The sequence below is a fragment of the Cervus elaphus genome, chromosome 7 (genome assembly GCF_910594005.1).
Source record: "Cervus elaphus chromosome 7, mCerEla1.1, whole genome shotgun sequence".
Classification (NCBI taxonomy): domain Eukaryota; kingdom Metazoa; phylum Chordata; class Mammalia; order Artiodactyla; family Cervidae; genus Cervus; species Cervus elaphus.
The window spans coordinates 43,105,777-43,130,904 of NC_057821.1; the positions used below are offsets into that span (position 1 = coordinate 43,105,777).

The 25,128-nt window shown below is 41.9% G+C and overlaps 1 protein-coding gene across 3 annotated transcripts in view; it reads right to left on the reverse strand.

The window, feature by feature from the left end:
* Nucleotides 1–1,015: 1,015 nt before the first annotated feature.
* RNF182 (ring finger protein 182) overlaps nucleotides 1,016–25,128 on the reverse strand; it is a 44,783-nt gene continuing 20,670 nt past the window's right edge. For 2 of the 3 annotated variants that reach the window (XM_043908504.1, XM_043908505.1), the window contains exon 2: nucleotides 1,016–3,354. In XM_043908504.1, coding sequence (XP_043764439.1) covers nucleotides 2,395–3,144 — 750 coding nt within the window. In that variant the 5' untranslated portion in view covers nucleotides 3,145–3,354 and the 3' untranslated portion in view covers nucleotides 1,016–2,394. Of the gene's footprint in view, nucleotides 3,355–6,260; nucleotides 6,417–25,128 lie in introns of all 3 variants that reach the window. The other variant, XM_043908503.1, reaches the window with a different exon arrangement.

Consider the following 25,128-nt stretch of genomic DNA (forward strand, 5'->3'; position numbering starts at 1 on the left):
ATTATAAAGACAAGTTTTGATTTCATCTTTCCTACTTTTGTCCTTTTCTTTAAAAAAAAAAAAAAAGCATGAAGGTCTTTTATGATAAGTAGATCAGCTTTGTCAGAAAGTTCTAGAATCTTTATTTGTATAATAAAGGCATTAGCTTAATCAATGTCTTTGAAAGCTCAAGTGTGCAATTATCTAATGTTAAACAAAGTCCAAAATGATTGCATTTCAACCATCAGTCAGAAAAATCAGACTTCTAGCTTGGAAATAATAACAATTTAATGGACAAATAAAACATCACCACAATAAATAAAAGACTGAAGCACTGTCCTTTTTTCATTCAACATCATGAAGGGTTTTTTGTTGTCATACATTTAAAACTGGTTAACACCAAATTAACTTACTGGCAACTGGAAAAAAAAAAGACTACCGCAATACAGAGACACAAACTGAGCACTGCGGACCTTACACAAATAAGCAAAATACATAGTGCCCACATCCAGAGCCTTCTAGAAATCTCGCCCTCTGACAACTCACCAATTCATCTGACGTTACATTTCAGGCAAAATGAATGCTTTTTAAAAAACCTTATAAATATATAAACCCAAACCACAAAACACCTCCTAAACATTACACTTATTCTAAGTACAAATGGATATTTGGAAATTGCATTCACAATGCCATCTAAACTAGATTTCAGGAAATTATAAGTGTATTAGGCTATATCGGGGCTTAAATTCATTGGGCCACATCCCACATATACTTTCCCATCATATTTACCCGGGGCATACATAGTCTCCAAGTTAACAGTTACAGAATTAAAATCAAACTACTGGTCTAGAAAAGTATCAATTTTTCCTGAACAGAGAGATTGGAAGGGTCCACTGTCTTTCACCCACCAAATGTTTCATCACAAATAAGTAAAGTAGCCTTAGTAATGCCCTTTTCTAAGAGCTATGAATATTTAAATGTTTATCATCAGTAATGAGTTTTAAGCTAAAAAAGTTTTTTTTTTTCGGGGGGGGGGCTACTTTCTGTGGGCATTCTATTCCCTCAAACCTAAAATCTGCTAACCAATTTCTTCTCATAAATATATACATTCAATGTCCCCCATCTCACGAAAAGAAGTTCATTAACTCAAGTCACATAAGCTTATGCTTTTATTTGAAATAAATTGCATGAGAACTTGAATCCATTCTAAAAGGGACTTAACAGGGATGGCAGAATGGTAGATTGCACTCTGCCCTTCCATTTTGTTATAGACTCCCTTGAAGGGCATCAGCTTGACATCTCTCTTGCCCATCCTTTTGCCTGAGCTACTGCACATAAACCTAAGCCATTATATTTTGGTACAGCTCATTAGAACACAGCAAAATACTTCAGTTCTCAGCACATCAAACCATGAGCTGGAACAGCTCCTGAACTGTTCCTGGGTTTTCGCTGCCACAATTTACGCCAAATTGTTACAGGATTAAGTTAAGCGAGTCCATACTAGAATTTAAAATGAAATGGGAAAAAATAATTGAAATCCACATATAGTTATAGCAACTAATTAAATGGAACCCCACCCAGGATAAAGGATGGTGCTGAATGAACGTCGTTTTAAAAAAAAAAGAAGAAACTAAACTAAAATGCTTTAAGGAAAAGCTCAAATTGGGTCTCTGTGAACATTAACTGCTCTCAGAGAATTTCAGAGAAACCTGGAGGGTGGAAAATAAACATGGAGGAAAAAAGGGTGTGTGTCCAAAATGAGTGGCCACACTCTGCCTTGAGGTTTACTGATGCAGATTCCTCAGCGTTTTAAACTCTCTATAGTACTGTGACAAAACATGCTTATAACTGAAACCACGCAAGAGGCTGGGTTCCTCTTGGCAAGTACCACGCACAGAGGGACCAGCATCTGAACTGGAAAGGATCCAGGGAAGTGCCAACCGTGGGCCGGGGGCAGGGGTGTGCACTGTGCAAATGGGTGTGCCCTGGGGCTGCCCCCCTTCTTGGGTCTACCCTCCATCCCAGGCTAAGATGATGAGAAGAGGAACCAGTTCATGCCTAACCGTCCACAAAGACTCGGGCTGCCGCGGCGCAACACGTCAGGCCCCGGGGTCCGACTAGCAGCTCTGAGCGGCGGCTGCCCTGTCTCTGGGAAGACTCAGGAGAAAAGCCCTAGAAGGCTGAGCTGATCCCTGTCTCTTTGCTAACACGTAAGTAGAAACGCACATGTTACTTCCAGCATACGGGAAAAGCCACCCAGTCAACATTTGGATGGAAAACGGACCATAGACATATGCCCACGGGCTCTGTTCACGCCACGGGCGCCGATCACAGAGACTGTGATAGAAAACAAAGGCTAAGTGACCTAACTGGACACGTGGCAAGGGGTGTTAGACTTCTCGGCACCAGTCTCGCTTAAGAGGACGGTGCCAGACAGTCTAGGAACTCGTGGCAGACGCACTGGCAGAAGCCGTACACCATCAGGATGACGAGGCTGGAGGGGACCAGGCTGACGAAGACGACCCCCAGCGTGACCTTCTTGGAGACCAGTAAATAGATGCCCAAGGGCAAGGAGCTGAAGTAGAGCAAGCCCAGCAACCACACCAGCACCCGGACGGACGTCTGAAAGACCAGGGACGTGCAGTTCCACACGGTCCAGTTGTGCGACACGGCGGTGGTCACCGAGTCGAAGCTGGAGGGCCGGTAGAACTCGACCACGGGCGTGGAGCTGAGCGACGGCGAGCTCTCCCGCTGCACCTCCATGATGGTGATGACCAGGCAGTTGGAGGACGCGTGCGAGGGGCTGACCAGCGAGGCCAGCCGCTTGGGGGTCAGCAACAGCTCGGTGGGGTTCTCCGGCAGGCACTTCTTGCCTTTGCCGCCGCCGCAGGTCAGGTTCAGCAGGATGTTGTTGTCGTCGGGCAGGCTGCTGACTTCGTCGTCCGGCAGGCACGTCTCGAACCTGCAGAAAGGGCAGACGATGACGCCGTGCGGGGAGTCCCCGAAGTCGATGATCTTGCACAGGCATTTGGCGCACACCCGGTGGCAGCACCCCAGCACCTTGGGCTTCCTCTGTTTGAGGTTGTACCGGTTGTAGCAGATCTTACACTCCAGCTCGTCCGAGACCTGAGACTCGGCCGCCTCCTCTGGCGGCTGACTGGCCATCCCGGGCTCTGTGCCTCCCGTCCTGGGCTGGACGGGTCTCGCAGAAGGCAGGCTCGGACGGCGCCGTCTCTCTGAGTTATCACATCACCCGAATCAGGCGGAGGCGCACACAGGCAGGAAAAGGAGGGACAGAAATCAGCTGGGTGTTTTCAGCTTCTGCTTATCGCTCTCCGTCTCAAACAGCATATTGACAAAGGCCACGTGAGGGGTCTGCAAAGGAAAAGAGATTCTAATATGGTGAACGGTTCGCTGAAATGCGCTTTACGGAATTTTCTGAGCTCCCAGCGATTAGTAGTGGCAGACTTGAAAGGTTAAATCCCCGGCATCTTTTCACGCGTTTCTGCCTCCAGGATATAGGAAAGTGTTATCCCCACGCTTAGCTTTTTTCAGTCCACAGATATGATAGTAAAGAAGGCATTAAGAATCTTAGCGGTGTGAAGTACACTGCAGAGCACTGTGGGTTCAGCTCAATAGAGAGAGTTTTCTCTCTGAAATTGTACAAATTCTGGCCTCTTGGAAGACAGACTGGGACACTTACCAGAAATAGATACATTTGCAGTTAAACTCCATTCAGTATAAATTAACTCTTTTAGAGGCTCATTGGTAATAAACTCCGATTGTCTACATAACCTCAGTAGTGCTTCAGAACACACAAAAGAAGGGAAAACTTAAGGATAAATGTTTAAAATGCATTTTCAGAAAGCAATTTATACAGATGAGAGTGTATTTAAATACAGCAGACTATTCTTACCTTCCCAGTGTAAAGAAATCTGTTACAAGTGTCTTCCTTATTCGACTATTCAATGTCAAACTTTCTGTTTCAATACTAGTCTTGCAAACCATCGCTGTACACATGCATTCACTCAAAGAAGAGTGAAGCATGTGACACCTAAAATTAAGCATTATATCCAAGTCCAGTCTAATTTCCAAGACAGAGAAGAAAAGAGAACACACATGCAGTTGTCTCAAAACATGAAGAATCGTGCACGCATGGCTATCAAAAAGCACTCAAACTCCAGCCACTGGCCGACTTTAGCTCATGTAAACTCTCTCCGTGGTGAACAGAAAGCATGATACTTGCTATTACTGCTGGCTTTGGACAAATGGCTGAAGACTGATGTCACATAAACAGTCCATTCTCAACTATTAGGACTAAGAGAAGGGAGCAGCAATATGGGAAATGTCCAAATAATTTTTATTTTGCTCTAATATATGTGATTGGGGGGTAGTAGATTTGTCTTGGGCTTCCCAGGTGGCACTAGGGGAAAAGAATCTGCCTGCCAGTGCAGGAGACTTGAGAGACACGGGTTCAATCCCTTGGTCAGGAAGATCCCCTGGAGGAGGGCATGGCAACCCACTCCAGTGTTCTTGCCTGGAGAATCCCATGGACAGAGGAGACTGGTGGGCTATGATCCATAGGATCGCTAAGAGCTGGACACGACTTAGGTATGTGCAAAGATTTGTCTTAAATTATATTTTGCTTGGAAAAATATCAGAATGTATTTGAATTTCTGAGCAGACCCCCAAGGAAATAACAGCAGAAGGCTGTCATAAGAGTTCTGAGAAGTAGAAAGCAACTATGCCAGCATTTTAAATTTGCTATGGACCCTACTGCCTTAACGGAGAAAAGCCAGTGTGCAGGTAAACTTGGATGATTTTTGGAATCATGATTAATTGGTTTGTGAATATGTATTATCTTCCTTTTAAATTATGACCTTAGTTAAATTTAAATTGACTCAATATAGTACAAGAATGTATAGTGTAATGGCTAGCATGGTAAGATGTACTCTCGGTGGGAAAAGGAAGTCAATCAAGAAGTTAGGCTCTTCCCTCTGGCATCAGCCAAAAAGTATAGGTAGGTTTTTTTTTTAAATAGAGTTTACTATGGCAACCCACTCCAGTATTCTTGCCTGGAGAATTCCATGGACAGAGGAGCCTGGTGGGCTACAGTCCATGGGGTCACAAAGAGTCGGACACAACTGAGCGACTTTCACGTCACTTCACTTCACACTGTATATGAATGCATGTATTTCAAAACTGCTATGAGAGCTAATTTCTCTGTACCCACACTTACATGCAAAAAAGAATATATAGAACTTATTGGGATCATTTCACAATATATATGTAAGTGACATCATTATGCTGTACACCTAAAAGTTACAACACGCTTAGTCACTCAGTCGTGTCTGACTCCATTGCAACCCCACGGACTGTAGCCCACCAGGCTCCTCTGTCCATGGGGTTCTCCAGGCAAGAATACTGGAGTGCGTTGCCATGTCCTCCTCCAGGGGATCTTCCCAACCCAGGGATCAAACCCAGGTCTCCCACATTGCAGGCAGATTCTTTACCAGCTGAGCTACCAGGGAAGCCCCTATAATGCTGTATGTAAATTGAATCTCAATAAAACTGAGGGAAATGAAAGAAATTTTAAAGGCTGTATGTGTCTGAGAACACATTACATTGTCAACATTTGACAGTCAGCTGGTTACGTTAATACTTTCTATACCCAAGCTTCCTACAAGTAGAGGAGTAGCAGGAGAGTTCTATTAATATGTTGAGCCAAGGACAATTTTTAGTTCCTAATTCTGGGAACATAAGTTATTCACTGAGCCAATGTGTCTGTGAAAGTCGCTCAACTGGGTCTGACTCTTTGTGACCCCATGGAGTATACAGTCCATGGAATTCTCCAGGCCAGAATACTAGAGTGGGTAGCCATTCCCTTCTCCAGGGGATCTTCCCAACCCAGGGATCAAACCCAGGTCTCCCACATTGCAGGCAGATTCTTTACCAGCTGAACCACAAGGGAAGTCCAAGAATGCTGGAGTGGGTAGCCTGTCCCTTCTCCAGCAGATCTTCCTGACCCAGGAATCAGACTGGGGTCTCCTGCATTGCAGGCGTATTCTTTACCAAGTGAGCTATGAGGGAAGCCTCACTGAGCCAATGCTGAGCTATTATTTTAAATAAAGCTTACCTTTTTCACAGAACCACTCTCCATTCCTACGAACATGTTTAGAGTGTTATGATCATAACATTCTAAAAACTCATATGGGGACTTCTTGGTAACGTGCAAAAAAAAAATACTAAATGCTTAAATATCCAATTAAAAGGGTACCTACTTTATCTGTAAGGAGTTTTCTAGAAAACCCACTCCATTAGCTTGAAATACTTCATCAACTCCAGACTCTGAAAGTGGCACTTCTGGGCAGGACTGGCTGACAGCCTTGAGCTCGGGTCATATCCCAGGAAATGCAGCCAGCACAAGTGTTTTCTTTCTGGAATGGCATAAACAGTGCAGTGACTGTTCCTTTTGGGAGGATGGGGTACCAAGCACTAGGATTCTTAAATACTTCATGTGTCTCATTATAATTCTAAGGTGCCCCTAAGAACTCAAGTAATAACCTAAAATCTGTAACTTTATAGGGTTACGATGAGTGGGAGTTGTTCATTTGATCGTCTAAAAAATGGACATTGCAGCTCATCCCCACCCTGCATTCACTCCATAATTGTGGGCCACAATTCAAATGCTGAATGAAAGAAACTAGACCCCAGACAGCACATACTGTATGACTCCATTTCTAGAAAGCTCAAAAAACAGGCAAAGGTAAGCCGTGGTAGGGATGCAAGTGGTAAAACCAAGAAGACAAGCCAGGAAGTGATTAGCATAAAAGTCAGGACAGCAGAAACACCTGGGCAGTACCTGTGAGCGTCCGTGTCGTCCTACACCATCGCGCAGCGCGTTTTTTTGTACTGGCGTTACTTTCACAGTAAAACGTGTTTTAAGTCCACGGCTAAATACATTTGCTACTTTGATAGCCCAGATTCTTCTGTCCATGGATACTTTGGATCAACTTTTTTCCTCTGTGATCTCATTCATTTTTTTTTTCCCCCACAAAATTGAGATGCCAATCATTTATTTATCACCTAAATATCCAAGCATCGCTATAAATCAATATTACAAAGGATGGAGTCTTTAAAGTGAGCAAATCTGGAGCATTGCTTGATGAGAACAACTCCTAAAAGTATGTCTCACCAGACACAGGGCAAAGAATCTGGCATGCTAAAACTGCCTTAAAAATAAATACATGTGGTTATGTGAGGTGAGGGATGTGGTACTTCATCATGTTAATCACTTTGCAGTACATTCAAGTACCAAATCATCACACTGTGAACGTTGAACCTACATAATATTGTGTATCAGTTACATCTCAGTAAAGCTGGGGGGGAATAAATACAAAATGTAGATTTTCTTTTCCTAGAAAAATATCTATTCAAATATCTGAAGCTGATATTCCTCATTAGCCATTTAAGTCTTTAATCCTTTTATAGATTATCTGGGGTAAGTATATACAAAGAGATAATCACCTACTATAATTCTTATAAATTAATTTGAGCTTTTGGACAAAGGACTAAATATTTTCACTGCCCTAAATGTGTTAAGGTCCATATAGTTAAAGCTGCAGTTTTTCCAGTAGTTATGTATGGATGTGAAAGTTGGACCATAAAGAAGGCTGAGAGCCGAAGAATTGATGCTTTCGAACTATGGTGTTGGAGAAGACTCTTGAGACTCCCTTGCACAGCCCGGAGATCAAACCAGTTCATCCTAAAGGAAATCAATCCTGAATATTCACTGGAAGGACTAATACTGAAGCTGAAGCTCCAATGCTTTGGCCACCTGCTGCAAAGAGCCGACTCACTGGGAAAGACCAGGATGCTGGGAAAGCTTGAAGGCGGGAAGAGAAAGGGATGACAGGATAAGATGGTTGGATGGCATCATCGATTTAGTGGACATGAGTTTGAGCAAACTCTGGGACATCGTGAAAGACAAGGAGGCATGGTGTGCTGCAGTCGGTGGGGTGGCAAAGAGTCGGACACGATGGAGTGACTGAACAAAAAATGTGCTGTGGTTCCTACTTGACTCAAATCCACTTTCCCCACTACTCAAGTCCTCTGCTATTAGAGATGCAAGCTTGGTTTGTATTTCAAACCAAAGTCCCTCCGGTGGACATCTGTTGTCCACCCACCCAGGATCTTTTTTTTTTTCCCCTTAGACCACACTGCTCCTTCCCACCTGCCACGGACTCTTTGCGGAAGCCTTCCCTCACTCAGATTCTGCGATGGTGACTACGCCACCCTGCCTCCCTTCTCTCCCAAGGTGGGATCCGTGACCCCGGCCTGCCTCAGCCCAGGACTCCACACACCCCCTGCTCACAGGGACCACAGTCTGGGTGGGCACACGACTCAAACCAGCCCTGTCACTGCGCCTTCTGAGGCTTTGCCAATGAAAAGCCTGGAGCAAAGAAGAAACATGCTGAAGGCCAGGGGAAGGAGCACAGACCAGAAATAAATGCATCAAGGAACTGTCATGCCATCAAGAGGGAGAGAAACAAGATAGGCAAAAAAAAAAAAAAAAAAAGACAGAGGGAGAAGTAAAGGCAGGCAGAAGGCAGAGACGCAGATAAAGGCAAAAGACTTTTGATGAGAGCTGAACTGAGCTTCTGAACCTAATCTTGTGTGAGGCTCGCGTGAGTCAGTAAATCCCCGTTTTTGCTCATGTTAGTTTTTTTGGTAGGATTTCTGCTACTCACAACACAAAGAGCCAGGATATAATTACCACGCTGCATTTAACTTTGAGAATTTACTGTGTATTTATATCTAGGTTTCTGCTTAGTACTACAGAAATTATAAATAATTGAGTGAAACAACCCGAGCCAATGGGAATTCTTTAAAAGTTTCATTTGCACAGGCGTGTGCATGTGCATGCATGCACACACACAAATTTATATACAAAAACGTATAAAAATTATCGCTTGTGTGTGTGTGTGCTCAGTAGTGTCCAATTCCTTGTGACCCTATGGACTGCAGCCTGCCAGGCTTCTCTGTCCATGGGATTCTCCAGGCAAGAATACTAGAGTGGGTTGCCATTTCCTCCTCCAGGGGATCTTCCCACCCAGGGATCGAACCCATGTCTCCTGTGTCTCCTGCACTGGCAGGCAGGCTCTTTAATGACTGAGCCACTTGGGAAGCCCTCAAAAGTCATCATACATATTGTTTATTTATTAGTGGTCTCTCTGTGTGTTCCCTTTTCATTTGGTTAATTTCTCCTCTTCACTTCCCTTCACTGGTATCAGCCTGAAAGTCACTCCCTTCCCTCCAGTAACCCATATTAACTACCTGCTATGTTTTCTTCCATACATATTTCCAACGTGCATATTATCTATCCACATACATATAATTGGAAAGATATTACTATAAGCATAGTTTTTTCCATTATTTTTGCTAACTATTATACTATATCCAGTTTTCTGCATCTTGTTTTTCCCACTCAATAAAGACTCAGAAAATCTCTCAATTTTACCAAGACAGCCCCAAATTCCTTTTTAACAGCTGTATAACACTTCACCATTGGGATGGATGTAATATAGCCCACCATTCCTCCCCTGATAAGCATTCATGTATCTCCATTTTATCCTCCACACTGACATTACTGTAGAACATGATCTTGGAATACACACCCACGCATACAGCGTTTCATTTTTTTTACGAGAACAAGGAGTGGAATTCCTGGGTCAAACAGATATTACTCCACACACATGCTGATGGATTGTCTTCTAAAAAGACTGTCACACAGACGTCAAAACTCAGTAATGTGAGAGCTCTTCTCGCCTAACAGCAACAGATGATATTGATGTAATTTTTGCCAATCTGAGGGGTGATATGTCATGATTTGAGTGTGTCTGTCTCATCATTTGTTGGCCTTCAGGATTTGTTCTTCTCTCAATTCTGTCTTCACGTTGTTGTTGTTGTTGTTTAGTCACAAAGTCAGGTCCGACTCTTTTGCATCCCCATGGGCTGAAGCCCACCAGGCTCCTCTGTCCACGGGATTTCCAGGTAAGAATACTGGAGTGGGTTGTCATTTCCTTCTCCAGGGAATCTTCCCGACCCAGGGATGGAACTGGTATCTCCTGCATTCCAGGCAGATTCTTTTCTGCTGAGTCAAGTCTAATTTGTTGGCCTTCTGCATCTGCTTGACATATATTAAAATCTCATGCATTCCGAGATCTATTTCTGATGGTCTACTGCACTGCATTGATCTATGTGTTTAGCAATCTGTCTCAACCATAGTAATTTGAATATCATGGCTTTTTAGTGTGTTCTGATACCTGGTAAGTTATGTCTCCTTGAGGAAGTCTCCTTTATTAATTCACTCAACTATTTACTAAGTGTCTCGTATGTTCCAGACACAATTACAGGTGCTGACGACAACCATGAGCAAAATCCCTTCTCTCCTGAGCTTACATTTCAGTCGTCTGGAGGGAGGCAACGGAGGAATTATTTTCTTGGCTATTGGTGGCACTTAACTTTCTGTTATAAATTTTCAGATTTTATCAAATTGGAAAAAAAAAAACTGTTGGGATTGAAATTGCATCAAATGTATAAATATTAAGACTTCCAAGCAATTATCCTCCAATAAAAAAATATACTAAGACTTCCAATCCAAGAACATGGTCTGTCACTTGTTCACAATCTTGATCTGTGTTCTTCAATATATTTTCATTTTCTCCATGTTTCATGCCTTTTAAAATTATTCTTTAGTATTTTTAAGGTTTTGCCACTATTCTAATTTGTCCTTACTCTTCATTTCTAAGGGACTGTTGCTATTATGGAGCAAGAAGTAGGCTTTGATTTTATTTATTTTAAATGTAGCCACTTACCAAATTCTCTTATGTTTACAGGATTTACTGGGGGTGCCTTGGATTTGCAAGGTATACAATGATATCATTAGGGGGAAAAGATAGTTTTAGCTTGTCTTTTCTAGTATTTATTCCAGTTATTTCATTTTTCTTGTTTTAATGAACTTACCACAAATTCTAAGACAAAGTTAATAATTCCCACTAGAATGTAAGCTCCATGAATCACAGCCTTTTCTCTATTCTATTCATCCCTGAGAATACAGACCAATATCCTGACCCAAAGAAGATGCTAGAAAAGACATTTGTTAAATAAACAAGTGATATAGCAAGGTTGTTTAGTTCCTAATAATAACTAAGTTTTTTGTGTTTTGCTATTTAGGATGATACCGTTTGTTTTGGCAAATGGTACACCAGGGCTTCCCTGGTGGCTCAGATGGTGAAGAACACACGTGCAGTGAGGGAGACCTGGGTTCGATCCCTGGGTTGGGAAGATCCCCTGGAGGAGGGCATGGCAACCCACTCCAGTACTCTTGCCTGGAGAATCCCCAGGGACAAAGGAGCCTGGCGGGCTGCAGTCCATGGGGTCACAGAGTCAGACACAACTGAGCAACTAAGCTCTACTATACTAACGTCGTTTCTTTCCATTCTTCCTGTTTTTGATTTATTCATTTTTATTAGTTGTGTCTATACATTTCATTAAACACTTTTCAGCATCTCCTGATGTGACCATATGGTTTTCTAGCCCTAATTTGATCTGGTGAGGGATTTCACTGACAAGATTCCCATTCTTCTGTTCCTGGAATAAACCCTACTCAAATGGTAAAGAATCCACCTGCAATGCAGCAGACCTGGGTTCGATTCCTGGGTTGGGAAGATCCCCTAGAGGAGGGCATGGCAACCCGATCCAGTATTCTTGCCTGGAGAATTCCATGGACAGAGGAGCCTGGTGGGCTATAATCCACGGGGTCTCAAAGAGCTGGACATGACTGAGAGACTAAACATACACACACATAAAACTCATCTATAACTTCAGATGATCCCATTGCCTTTTTTAAAATAATTTTTATTTATTTTTTATTTTTGATCGCACTGGGTATTCACTGCTGCCAGCAGGCTTTCTCGAGTTGCAGAGCACAGACTTCTCATCGTGGTGGCTTCTCTGGTTGCGGAGCAAGGCGCTGGGGCACTCCGGCTTCAGCAGTTGCAGCACAGGGGCTCATTAGCAGCGGTTCGCGGGCCCGAGGGAGCGCAGGCTTCAGTAGTTGTGGCACACAGGTTCAGTTGCCCATGGCATGTAGGATCCTCCCCAGTCAGGGACCGAATCCGCGTCCCCCGCCTTAGCAGGCTGACTCTCATCCACTATACCACGAGGGAAGTCCCACCACGGCCTTTTTAAATGGAAGATCTTTAACGACTTTTCCAATGTCTTCTATGGTATTTATTGTCTTACTCAAATTTTCTACTTTTTCCTGAGTCAAACTTAAACATTTATATTTGGCAAGGAAATAATCCAGTTCAGGTTTCTGAAATTTTATTGTCCTGGAGCTGAATGCAGTTATCTTTTTTAATATTTGTTTTTATTTATGTCTTGGTTTGGCTGCACTGGGTCTTAGGTGCAGCACGCCGGATCCTTTATTTCTGTTGTGGCATGCAGCAGGATTCTTGCTTGCAGCAAGTGGGATCTCGTTCCCTAACCAGGGATGAAACCTGGGCCCTTGGCATTGGGAGCACAGAGTCTTAGCCACTGGACCATCAGGGAAATCTCAAATGCAGTCATCTTTGTTATCTTCTTTGAATTGCTCCTGTAGCTCTGATTATACATCCTTTTTCTGATTTCTAGTCTGTAAATTTTTTACTCTCTATTCATTTCCTAATCAGACACAAATCTTTACGTCTTATCTTACTGCTTCAAAGAACCAGCTGTTTACAGCTGGATCCCAGGGACAGAGGCTCTACAGTCCAAAGTGTAGCAAAGAGTTGGACACGACTGAGGCAATTTAGCATGCATGAATATGTATTTATCCTTTCTATTATATTTTATTTCATTAACGTCAGCTTTTATCTTTGTTATTGCCTCTTTCTGATTATTTTAGTTTGTTTTGTCATTCTTCTTTCTCATTTCATGATGAGGTACACTTTGTCCTTATTCTTAAATAATGAACACATCCCAAGGTTGTAAACTTCCACTGCCTATAGCTTTCATTCTGCCTCATAGCTTTTAGAATAAATCATGCCCTCTTTATTGATTTCTAGATATCTTGTAAATTGATTTTTGCCTCTTCCTTTGATACAAAAGCCATAAAGAGTGATTCTAAATTTCCAAGTAAAGTTTCTTTTTTATTACCTTCTCTTGTTCATTTCTAATCTTACTGGATTATGATCAGAGAACAAGATCTGTAAAAATCTCTTTTCCTTTGGCTTTGTTAAGGTCTTCTTTGTAGTCAAGTATATAATCAAGGTTTGTAAGTAAACCAGAAAAGAATATTCTGTATTCAAAGGATGTAAGGTTCTTGCATATCTATTAAATCTAACTTTTTTATTTATTCAATTTCCCCATCTTAGAGGTCTGCATGAAGTTAAGATGGGTTGAGACAAATGGGAAAGGCTTACTAAAGTGTCTCACCGTAACTGCATTTCTAATACTCTGCCTTACAGGTTTAATGGCTATGTTCTTTATGTACACAGGTTTATGTATCTTCTTCATAAACTGTGCTTTTTAAGAATCATTATATAATCTCTTTCCTTATCCTAATTATGCCTTTAACTTAAATATAAATTAAATACTAAACCTAATATCGCTAGTTCTTCTGACTCTCTGGGATCTTTGACCTGGGATCTTTGTCTACCGTTTTTGTTTTTTTTTCAATTTCCATCACTTTGTTTCAAATGTTTCTTAAAAATATCATATAGCTGGGTTTTGCTTTTGAATTTAGTCTAACAGTATCAAATTTTTAATGGGAAAATTCATTTAATGTAAAGACTATTTGAACTTACTCTTTCCTTTCCACTTGAATTAAATGGCTAATTTAGAAATTTTCAAAAAAAAAAAAAAGAAAGAAAAATTTCCTCTGCTATTATCTCTGCTCACCTTGAAGTGTCTCTGATTAACTTTTGTTTGGATGCTTTTCATTTGATACTCTTGAGTGCTTTTGTTAGAAAATGAGAGATGACATCTCTGAATTCTTCTGTAACAGTACATTCCTTTTACCCTAACAGAGAGATGGTAGCTTGGCTGTGTATGTGTTTTTCAGGCTGCTGGCCTTTGGTCTCCATGGTCTAAGGCAGTTACTCCATGATCTACAGCTTCTGGTGTCATTGATGAGAAATGTGTTGCTAGTCTGATACTCCCTAAATGGTAGGTAATTCATTCTCTCTTTCTGGAAGCTTTTAAGATTTTGCTTTGTATTCTTAAGAGTTCAAGAACTTTTCCAGTATATACAGAGAATTTAGAAATCTTGCCTGGAATTTGATGAGCCATTTGAATGTACAGATACAAGTCTTGATTTTCAAGCTCAGAAAATTTATTTCTTATATTTATTTAATTATTGCCTTTCCTCCATCTGTCCTTTTCCTCCCTCTGGCTCTCCTGTTACTTACATGGTATATTTCCTAGATCCATTTTCTCTTGTGATTTCGATCCCTTTCTTTATATTTTTGTCCTATGCTTTCAGCTTCTTCCACTTGAGAGACCCGACTCTTCATTCAAGTCTCCAGGAAGATTGTCATCTCCTTCAATTCATTTACTGAAATGTTTGATTGGGAAAATCGTGCTTTTCATCTCTAGGAAGTCTTCTTAGGCTGCATTTAAATCTCCTTATGTGCTCTTACTATATTTTGTCAGGTCGGCGTCTGTCTCCAGCTGCCACTCTATCGCACTAGCCGTGTGTTCAGGGAACCATTATTTCTCTCTGTTACATCCCTGGGGTTCCGGCCGGGGAGCTGGAGGACCCACGGGACTCCCTTCCATGAGGGGACACAGTGGTCTCTGCTCTGTGACCTCGCAGAGTGCCAGCAGGCAGGCACCTTTTATCCATAGCGATCATCGTGCTACCTAAAAGACTTCCTCGCACACTTTGAAGCTGCCTAAGAGATCCTTGCAATTTTTGTGTGTGTTAGAAAGTTCTTGGTCAAAAGAAAGTCCCTGTATCTTCTTCTACACATAAACTTTATAATTTTTAATGTAATTACTTCTGTTAATTAAGAGACTTTCTCTTAAGAAACTCAAAAATTTTAGAAACATAATAACCTTCATAATAATGAAGGGCGCCATCATTCCTATTTAATAGATATATGCTGTGCCGTGCTAAGGTGCTCCTGTGGTGTCCGACTCTTTGCGACCCCATGGGCTGTAGCCCCCCCAGGCTCCTCTGTCCACGGGGCTTCTCCAGCAAGAATACTCAAGTGGATTGCCATGCCCTTCTCCAGGGGATCTTCCCAACCCAGGCATCAAACCCTCATCTCCTGTGTCTCCTGCTTTGGCAGGCAGGATCTTTACCACTAGCACCACCTGGGAAGCCCCAAAGGATATGTAAATGGACACAAAAGGTTAGCATTTTTTCCAGGATCACACAAGAAATAAGAACAAAGGGAGCTAAAAAAATAAGCCATCAAATGTGATACTATTTTGTTGCCTGTCCAGGGCTCTATCCTCTGTCTCACAACACTGTCCATATAAATTATATTTATATGTCTCAGGGTGAATTTACTTTCTTCCAATATTTCTCATACTGGTTTCATTTAGCCTGAATCATGCTCACGGAGTCCATCAACCATTTTAATTTGGCATTAACAGGACAGGTTATATTTTTTCCCCTTATGAAACAGCAACACTGCCAAGTTTCAATTCTCATTTCCTGGATCCTCCTCCAATCCTGGAAAATAAACAGTATTAACACTGCTTCCTACATGGGTAGCCAGTATATTTTAAGGGGTTCTCTAACCAAAAAACTGATACAGATTGAGCAGCTGTTATTTTTATTACCTATGGTTCCTGTTTTTAGAGATGGTGCTAAAGACTTGCTTCTATCTTTAATTTCTTTTTGTGCAAAATGGAACATCATTGTTCAAACATTTTCAGTTTTTGATCATCAGTTTTTATGACATCTTAAATTCTTGACTAACAGCTCTAACTCATCCCCCACCCCAAAAGTAAAAAACAATATGAGAGATCCTGGCACTTGCAGCACCATCCTTCTTTGTGAATAACCAAGGCAGGACACTGATTTTAAGCTCAGCTACTAAAAAATTACATGTTTGCCATATAATGCTAAATCTCATTCACAAATCCCTATACTCCAAATCTTAGTATTTACGGTTCTTGAGTCTCAAAGTAAACTTATACCATACATGTGGCATCTACCTTCAAGAAAGTCGAGTCTTTCCATCCAGAGATTCATTAAGTTAGCTTCCAGTTAGAGTCTGAAAAACTCACATTACTGTTAATAATTACAAATTGCCAATAATATGCTGGTTTCAGTCCAGTGATCATAGCGCCCCCTTAGGGAACATTAACAATATTTAAACTTTTGTATCGCATGATAAGCTCAGATTGGTGGCGGGGGGGGGGGGTTGCTATGCCTTTTCATTAAGAACGATCCTTCTTGTTATTAAAAAAGGCTCTAACTTAGAAAACCCCGGAAGAAGAGGCTCAGTAGATGCCAAATGCTCATTCTTGAAGGATCACCAGCTGACTCTAAACGAATTTAACCTCCAACGCCAATAACCCTTAGTGCTTGCTTGGCAGCCTTCTGAGCACTTCCAGAAAACTTCCGTCCAAGACTGAAACTCTTACTCTACCCCTCCCTCCACGATCAGGCAATTTAATTTGATGGGGAATCATAATCTATTTATTAGAATACAGCAGAATTAATGACGTAGAGCTCCAGGCTTTACTTCTGGATGAGAGGCCACTGTTTATACAGATGGAGAAGGGATTTAACAATTCATCATTTGCCAACTCTCTTAAACCAGCGTGTATGTCCAGCGATGAGGGAGAATAGTCAGGCTCTCCTCACCTTACGTATATCCACACCTGCAATCTCAGGGCACGCGGGGAGCCAGAGGCATGGCCATCACGTACAGGCGGTCTGAAATGACTCAGAAGACCCAGATGTGGGGCTTGGCTCTGACACTGACAGGCTATATGATCTTGGACTAAGAAGGAACACCCGCCTCACTGATTGTTGTAAGGATGCAATGAAATCGTATGGGTAGGAATATTGTACATAAGTAAACACCATACGGATACTGTGAGAAATTTATAAATAATGTATCCATTGATATTTTTAAGTACTTCGGCATTCTAAACCGGTAGCAGTTTTACAAGACTATGCACTGAACACAGTTTCACAAGGTACCCAGGTTTTCTATCTGTAGATAGAACACACAGCAGGTGAAATGTAATTACCAAATTTACAGGATTCTAATAATCTCCACAACCTGATGAGCTGAAAGGGAAGTTTTATTATTTTTTTTTTCATGAGTATTCTGTCTGTATAGGACATGAACAGATAATGTATAAGTCTTATTAAGTTTGGGCTTCCCTGGTGGCTCAGATGATAAAGAAACTGCCTGCAATGTGTGAGACCCAGGCTTGAACCCTGAGTCAGGAAGATCCCCTGGAGAAGGGAATGGCAATCACTCCAGTATTCTTGCCTGGAGAATTCCGTGGACAGAGGAGCCTGGTGGGCTACAGTCCACAGGATCACAAAGAGTCAGACATGACTGAGCAACTACACTTTCTTTCATTCTTTCTTTTGTAAGTTTAGATTGCTTGCCTGGTACCTTACTTTACCTGGAAGAGACAAAGGTAGAATATAAGAAGATCAAGCGTTAATAGGAATATAGGCTGCAAATTACATTGTTAAAAGTAACTGAATCCTTTCCTGTTAGACAAATCTCTTTGCTATTAATCCTTCCCCCATAATTGCCCTTGGCCAAATTTAATAAAAATCTCTAACCATATCAAGAAAGAATAAGATGATCAGAGACTAACGTAGATACTTTGCAACATTTTTACAACTTCAAACTTAGGTAGAAGTAAGTTAATTATTTTAATGCTGGTTTCAAATAAAACTAATACCACACATACACACACACTCAAATGCTCCTTCTTCTTCCAAACCAATGTAACTGCCTTTATTGTGGAAAACAGAGGAAACATACCTACTGGTCAAAAAACTACACAATCATACTCCTGAAATCATAGCTGAAAATCAAAGACTTTCAAAACATTTTAATCAATATAATAGGAAAGTCATTTTCAATTCCTACAGAAATTACTTGAAAGAGCAGTAACTGGATTTTAATTCCAATAGACTCATGAGGTAGCCCTCTTTTCATACCACCTCTTTCATTTAATTATTCAACAAAGCATTTACCCAATGCCTATTATGTGTCAAGCAATGTGTGAGACATTGAGGATACAAAAGCAAATGAGATGAGATTTCTGAAGGCAGAAGTCGACTATAAAGGTAACAAACGGATCCTTTTCTGCCTTCATCTCGTTTCACCTCTCTAGCGTTTTCCACCCACTGCCCATCTCCTTCCTGCCCAAACCCTCTCTTCCCATTCCTGCCAGGATGCCGCACTCCCCAGTTCTCTCCAGGAGCATTTGTTCCCAGTGTTCTCTGCCCGCGCCTCGTCTACCAAGTCTCTGAAGGCTGGGGCAGCCGAGTGCTTGGTCCGGAGCCGCTGTTCCTTGCCATGTGCCTCAGATCATCCCATCTGCTCCCACAGCTTTGAATGCCACCTGACTGCTCCCCCCGATTCTGTGTCTACAGCTCACACCTTTCCCCCGAGCTCCAGACCACCTACTAGACCTCACCCCGTGTCTTCTTACTAACACTTCAGACCTGAATTAAATCCAAGACGAGTTTTGATCTTCACTTCTAACCACACCCAGTACAGTTTCTCCATCATAATGAATGGCACCGCCATTCTCTGTTTAATTGATTATTAGTTAATTTGTAAATTGGGGTAAAACTGCTTTACAATGTGTGCTAGTTTCTCATTCTCTATTGCAGGCCAAAACCCAACAGTCACGCTTCATCCTACGCTGCATCTCACTCATCACATCCAACCCACTGGGGAGAAGAGTCAATTCTGCCCACAAAGTGTGTCTCCAGTCTTTCAACTGCACCCACGGGTGACCTTGTCCATTACAATTGTTGTGTTCGACTCTTTGTGACCCCATGGTGGGACCCCAAGGGTGACCTACATGGTCACCCCATGTAGCCTGCCAGGCTTCTCTGTGTCCATAGAATTTTCCCCACAAGAATACCGGAGTGGGGTTCCATGCCCTACTCCAGGGGGTCTTCCCGGCCCAGGGATCGCACCCACATTTCCTGCGTGTCCTGCATTGGCAGGCAGATTCTTTACCACCAGCACCACCTAGAAAGCCTGTCCATTAGGATATTGTCTCCTAAATGATCTTCCTGTTTCTATCTTGCCCCACTACAAACTATCTTCTTTGCAGCTCAAAGATGAACTCCTAGAAATGTAAATTAGATTATATTTTTATAGACATCAACCTAAGGAGGTATACTTTGTCATTAAGGTTTCTATATTTTCTCTAAATATTTTTTTATATATGAGTACTAATACTAGGCAAAACAGTCACCATTATTGAATAGTTTCCCATTACGTAGAGATTAGAATCCAGACTCCCTACGCAGGGTGCTCACTGCACAGTCTGGCCTCTACATTCCCTTCGGTCTGGTCTGTATTCACCACTCCTATCACCTTCCTGTCACATTCCCCTTTGCTAAGTTCTAGGAATAGTCCAAACTCATTCCTGCTTTAGGTTGATATGAGATGTCCTTAAATCATACCATCTAGAAAGCCCTCAATATATGTTGAACAAATGAATGAATTCTTTTATCTTCATCAGTGAAAATCCCGTTTTCATAAATATTTATCCACAGTCAGTTCAGGTTTAGCCTCCTAGATACTCATTAACAAAAATCAGAGATTACAACTTCTGTAGGATTGTTTGTCTGTAAATATCAGGACATCAGTCTGAAGAGGTATGCTGCTGCTGCTGCTGCTAAGTCACTCAACCCCATAGACGGCAGCCCACTAGGCTCCTCCGTCCCTTGGATTCTCCAGGCAAGAACACTGGAGTGGGTTACCATTTCCTTCTCCATGAAGAGGCATACTTTGCCCTTAAAGCGTTTAAAATTTTCTCTAAATGTTTCCTTATACACCAAGTAAAAGTGATCACTGCTATTTAAAAGTGATCACTGCTATTCTCGAAACTCACAACTTTCTCAAAATTATAAATATAGTAAAAGCTAGACTATACTTGCTATACTATTATTCTAAAGTAAAAACAAAGTTACAAATGAAAATATTTTCCTTTCCATCTCTCCCAAAAGTGTTTTGCTCACTTCCCATAATTCTAAGGAATATATCCTCTCTCCTCCATCCTCAATAGAAATGCCTACATATCCTGAACGTTTGTACTTACCAAAGCCCACCTGTGCTCTGACTCAGTAAAATGTGATCAATCCGATGAACAAAATACTTCAATTAATAGTGGGCAAAGATTTTTAAAGGAAAAAAAAATCACTTTCTAAATTCTACCACATTTACTATTTGCCTTAATACAAGCTTGGTAAGCAGAAACAGAAATATTAGATTAAATGTTATTGAATTTATTTGCCCTGAAGGGCTTTTCTCAAAAGGCCTTTCAGCCTCAATCTTAATGAATGTGTCACTCTGCAACACAGTTACATAAAGTGGCTTTATTGATCGACACATACTCAACTGTGAAGATTAGGATAAAGCAAAGAGCTTTGATGTTTTTAAAACGAGATAAAAATGACGTTTGTATAGGAAAATGAGCATGCTGTTAGGAAATAAAGTTTTACATTTATTACACATTAGGGTTTAATGATTTTGTTGTGTGTCAGACATACTAAATACTCACATCTTCAAAAGGTAAAAAATAAAACATTGCTTCCCTTCTTATCGGTGCAGAAAATAATGGGTTTGGGGAAGTTTTCAAGTCATGAAAAAAAAAATTCCTCCTAATTTTGTGGTGGTGTTGTTTAGTCATTTAAAGCATGTCAGACTCTTCTGCAACCCCATGGACTGTAGCCTGCCAGGCTACTCCGTCCGTGAGATGTTCCAGGCAAGAACAGTGGAGTGGGTTGCCATTTCCCGCTCCAGGGGTATCGTCCCGACTCAGGGATAGAACCCTCATCTCCTGCACTGGTAGGCAGCTTCTTTACCCCTGAGCCACCTACTCCAGCTCCCCAGGTGGCTCGGTGGTAAAGAACTGCATGTCAGTGCAGCAGACCCAAGAAACTCAAGTTCGATCCCCGGGTTGGGAAGATCCCCTGGAGCAGGAAATGGCAACCCACTGCAGTATTCCTGCCTGAGAAGTCCCATGGGCAGAGCAGCCTGGCGGGCAACAGTCCGTGGGGTTGCCAAAAGCACGTGCGCGCACATACACACACACACCCCAGCTTTATGGTTGAGAGAAAAGGGGCTCAACTGCTGGTTTCTGATGATGGTCAGAATTCGTTTAGAAAATCTCTCCAGAAAGAAGGGAAACTTGTGGTGTGACAAGACACATTAAATAGAGAAATATTATAAGGTAGTCTAAAGCAAGGACAGCCAGCAGATATACGGCCAAAGCAGAGACAGGGTACAGCCGAAGATGGAAGCAGAGAGGGATGGGTAGACAACTTTCAGAAGGCTTTAAACCCATCTTCAGGATGGTTTCATTGATCAACCAGCCACCGGGAACTTCAAGAGGGACAGGACTACATTTAAAGGAACCTCAGGAACATAGAATACTCTCTTCTCTTGGATTTTGTTTTCAGTTGTTAAAAAAAAAAAATAGTCAATGTTTAAACATCTCATCCTTGACAATAAATATAGAAATAGAAACATTGGATCTCAGCATTGGAGACAGGGCTCTAGAATAACGTGCAGAGCAGGGATAACTAAAATCGTGATAGCAAGACTGGCAAACCATGAGCTTCCCAAGCAAGTCAGAGAGGCTTAGAGAGAAAGAGAGAGAGAGAGAAACACTGAGATGAGATCAAACACGATTCGGGCATGTTGCTGGTGGGTTGGGAAAAGAGAAGAAAGGAAAGCAAGCAAGAAGAGGACGAGAAGAGAAAATAAAGGTCACCCCTAATCCAAGGAAAGAGGGGTGACAAGGAGGTGTCAAAAGCAGCAGCAGAATAGTGATACCAGGACCTAAAAGAGACCTCACGGCACCTCAAACAGCTGAGGGGAAGACAGACCCTGTGGGTTTAGGGTGAAAGTTTGGGCACAACAGAGAAAATGCAGAGTGAACTCAGCGCTAAAACGACAGAGAGAGGACACGAGAAGGAGCACCAGAACAGTCCACTGATTGAAACGAAATCTGGATGATACACCAGGAGACAGCATTTCAATATTTACAACAATGTTAAATTTCAGCTCTTTAAATGTGCCCGTTTTTTCCCCCACTTGGCACTAATGAAAAACCAGAGGGTATTAAATCAAATTTCAGATTGCAGGCTAACTAAATAACATTGCATGATGAACACTTAAATGTCAATCTCACTTAATAGCAGTGACCTAGCCATGATTAATTTTTGGGCTCCAACATCACCGCAGATGGTGATTGAAGCCATGAAATTAAAAGATGCTTACTCCTTGGAAGGAAAGTTATGACCAACCTAGACAGCATATTAAAAAGCAGAGACATTACTTTGTCAACAAAGGTCCATCTAGTCAAGGCTATGGTTTTTCCAGTGGTCATGTATGGATGTGAGAGTTGGACTGTGAAGAAAGCTGAGCACCGAAGAATTGATGCTTTTGAACTGTGGTGTTGGAGAAGACTCTTGAGAGTCCCTTGGACTGCAAGGAGATCCAAGCAGTCCATCCTAAAGGAGATAAGTCCTGGGTGTTCATTGGAAGGACTGATGCTGAAGCTGAAACTCCAGTACTTTGGCCACCTCATGTGAAGAGCTGACTCATTGGAAAAAACCCTGATGCTAGGACAGACTGGGGGCATGAGGAGAAGGGGACGACAGAGGATGAGATGGCTGGTTGGCATCACTGACTCTATGGACATGCGTTTGAATAAACTCCGGGAGTTTGTGATGGACAGGGAGGCCTGGCATGTTGCGATTCATGGGGTCACAAGGAGTCAGACACGACTGAGCAACTGAACTGAACTGAACTGAGCCATGATTAAAAACAAATGTTTTAACATAGATTAAAAACTATGGAAATCTATGTGAAAGAATCTCACTGTTGAATTTGAAAAATATGTCTTTCTTACCTAACAAAACTGAAAACCAGACCATCATGGATTCTACAGCTGCAGAAGGAGACCACTTATTTTATAACAACTGTTCATCAGAGACCTTCTGCCGGGGAGCTAAAGATGCCTGGGAGGAAAGGATCCAGGACTGGGTTTGACACAGAAGGGGCACTCATTTAACACCTGCCAAAGGAAAATATTTGAGGACATCTGTCCTTGAGATTTGGGATTTAGATTCACTCAAAGACAAAAAAATAACAATAACAATAAAATAAAGACGTCTGGGAAGTGCCACACAGCTGCAGTTTGACCATTAAGACAACAGCCACAGGGCCCAAGTCTAGGAGGCCTGAAACATCGACTGTGTCAAAGCTCTGGAATTTCATGATGGTACTTAAAAAACAAAATGATCACCTCTGGAAGATGCTAGGAAACCAACACCTTATTATCCATTCTGAAGATGGATAATAAACAAAGAGAAAGACTCAAGTATTGACCCTGCTTTTCCATTACAAACAGTTGCTTAGAGAAGCCAAATAACTGATGAGGTCAAATTCTTTATAGAAGCCTTTCGGTGAATAAACAAAGGAAGAATGATAGAATCATATTATCTTGCAACCCCTTATGAAATAATTGATGTAGATCAGGAGTCAGCAAAAAAAAAAAAGTGGCCAATAGGCCAGAACTAATCTGGTAAGTAAAGTTTTATAGGAACACAGTTATGCCCAGTTATTTACACGTTACCGAAGGCTGCTGTCTGCAATGATGGAGATCACATGGCTCTCAAAGTCCGAAATATTCACTATCCGGCCCTTCACAGAAAGAGTCTGCCAGCCCCTGATCTAGACAATAATTGCCAATGATTGCTCAAACCACCAGGCACAAAGCAGATGGGGGAGTTTATAATGGATGTGTCAGGCTGACGACGCTTGTTCACAGGTCAAACTTAACCCTACAAACAAGAAGGCCAGGCAGCATGTGCCCCCTGATGTCCTGCAGGAGAAAGTACACGTGTGTGTGTGTGTGTGTGTGTGTGTATGTGTGTGTGTGCGCTCAGTCAGTCGTGTCCAACTCTTTGCGACCCCAAGGACTGTAGCCCACCAGGCTCCTCTGTCCATGGGACTCTCCAGGCAAGAATGCTGGAGTGGGTTGCCATTTACTCCTCCAGAGGATGTTCCTGACCCAGGGATCGAACCCGCATCTCCAGCATCGCAGGCGGATTCTTTATCGCTGAGCCACCGGGGAAGGTAACTAGAAAGTATCTACCCCCTACCCCGGAATGGTGCCAAAAAATGGAAAATCCGTCAAAGTTCTGGTTCTAATTACCAGTTTATGGGAAAATATAGGGGACAGAAAAATTAAGCTACACCAGGGCGATATAATTAGCAAAAATTCATACTGTAGGAAGGTCTACAGGTGAAGAATTTGGTTTCTGCAATAAATCACAAGAGGAGGGAGAAAAGAGTGAACCTATAGATTAAAAGAGTCCTGAGACATTTATGGTTCTTATTTGGATCTGATTCTAACACACCAACAGAGAAAAAATTTACAAGACAATCAGGGAAATCTGAATACTCATCAGATATTTGATGACTGCAAAGAATGCTGTTTTCTGGTGAGCTAATAGCATTGTGGTTATATTTCTTTTTTACAAAGGCAAGTCTCTTTATTGTTTTAAAGATACACTCTGGCATAGTCACAGATGAAATAATGCGACATCTGGGCTTTGTTTAAAATAATCCAGTGGGGAGGGGCAGATAAAAGAAGCTAGATTGGCCATATGTTGACCATTGTTAAGGCTTCATGATTAGTAAAAGAGGGATTCATTCTACCATTTTCTCTACTTTTGAATACATTTAAAGTTTTTCCATAATAAAATGACAAAAATAAAAACCACTAGCAAAGCTTTCTGTCCCTACTTGCCAATGTTTGTGTTCAGGGATGCTTAGTTTCTCCTGCTGCCCAGCCACCACGGATGTGGGCTTAATCGCTCAGTCGTGTCCGACGCTTTGCGACTCCACG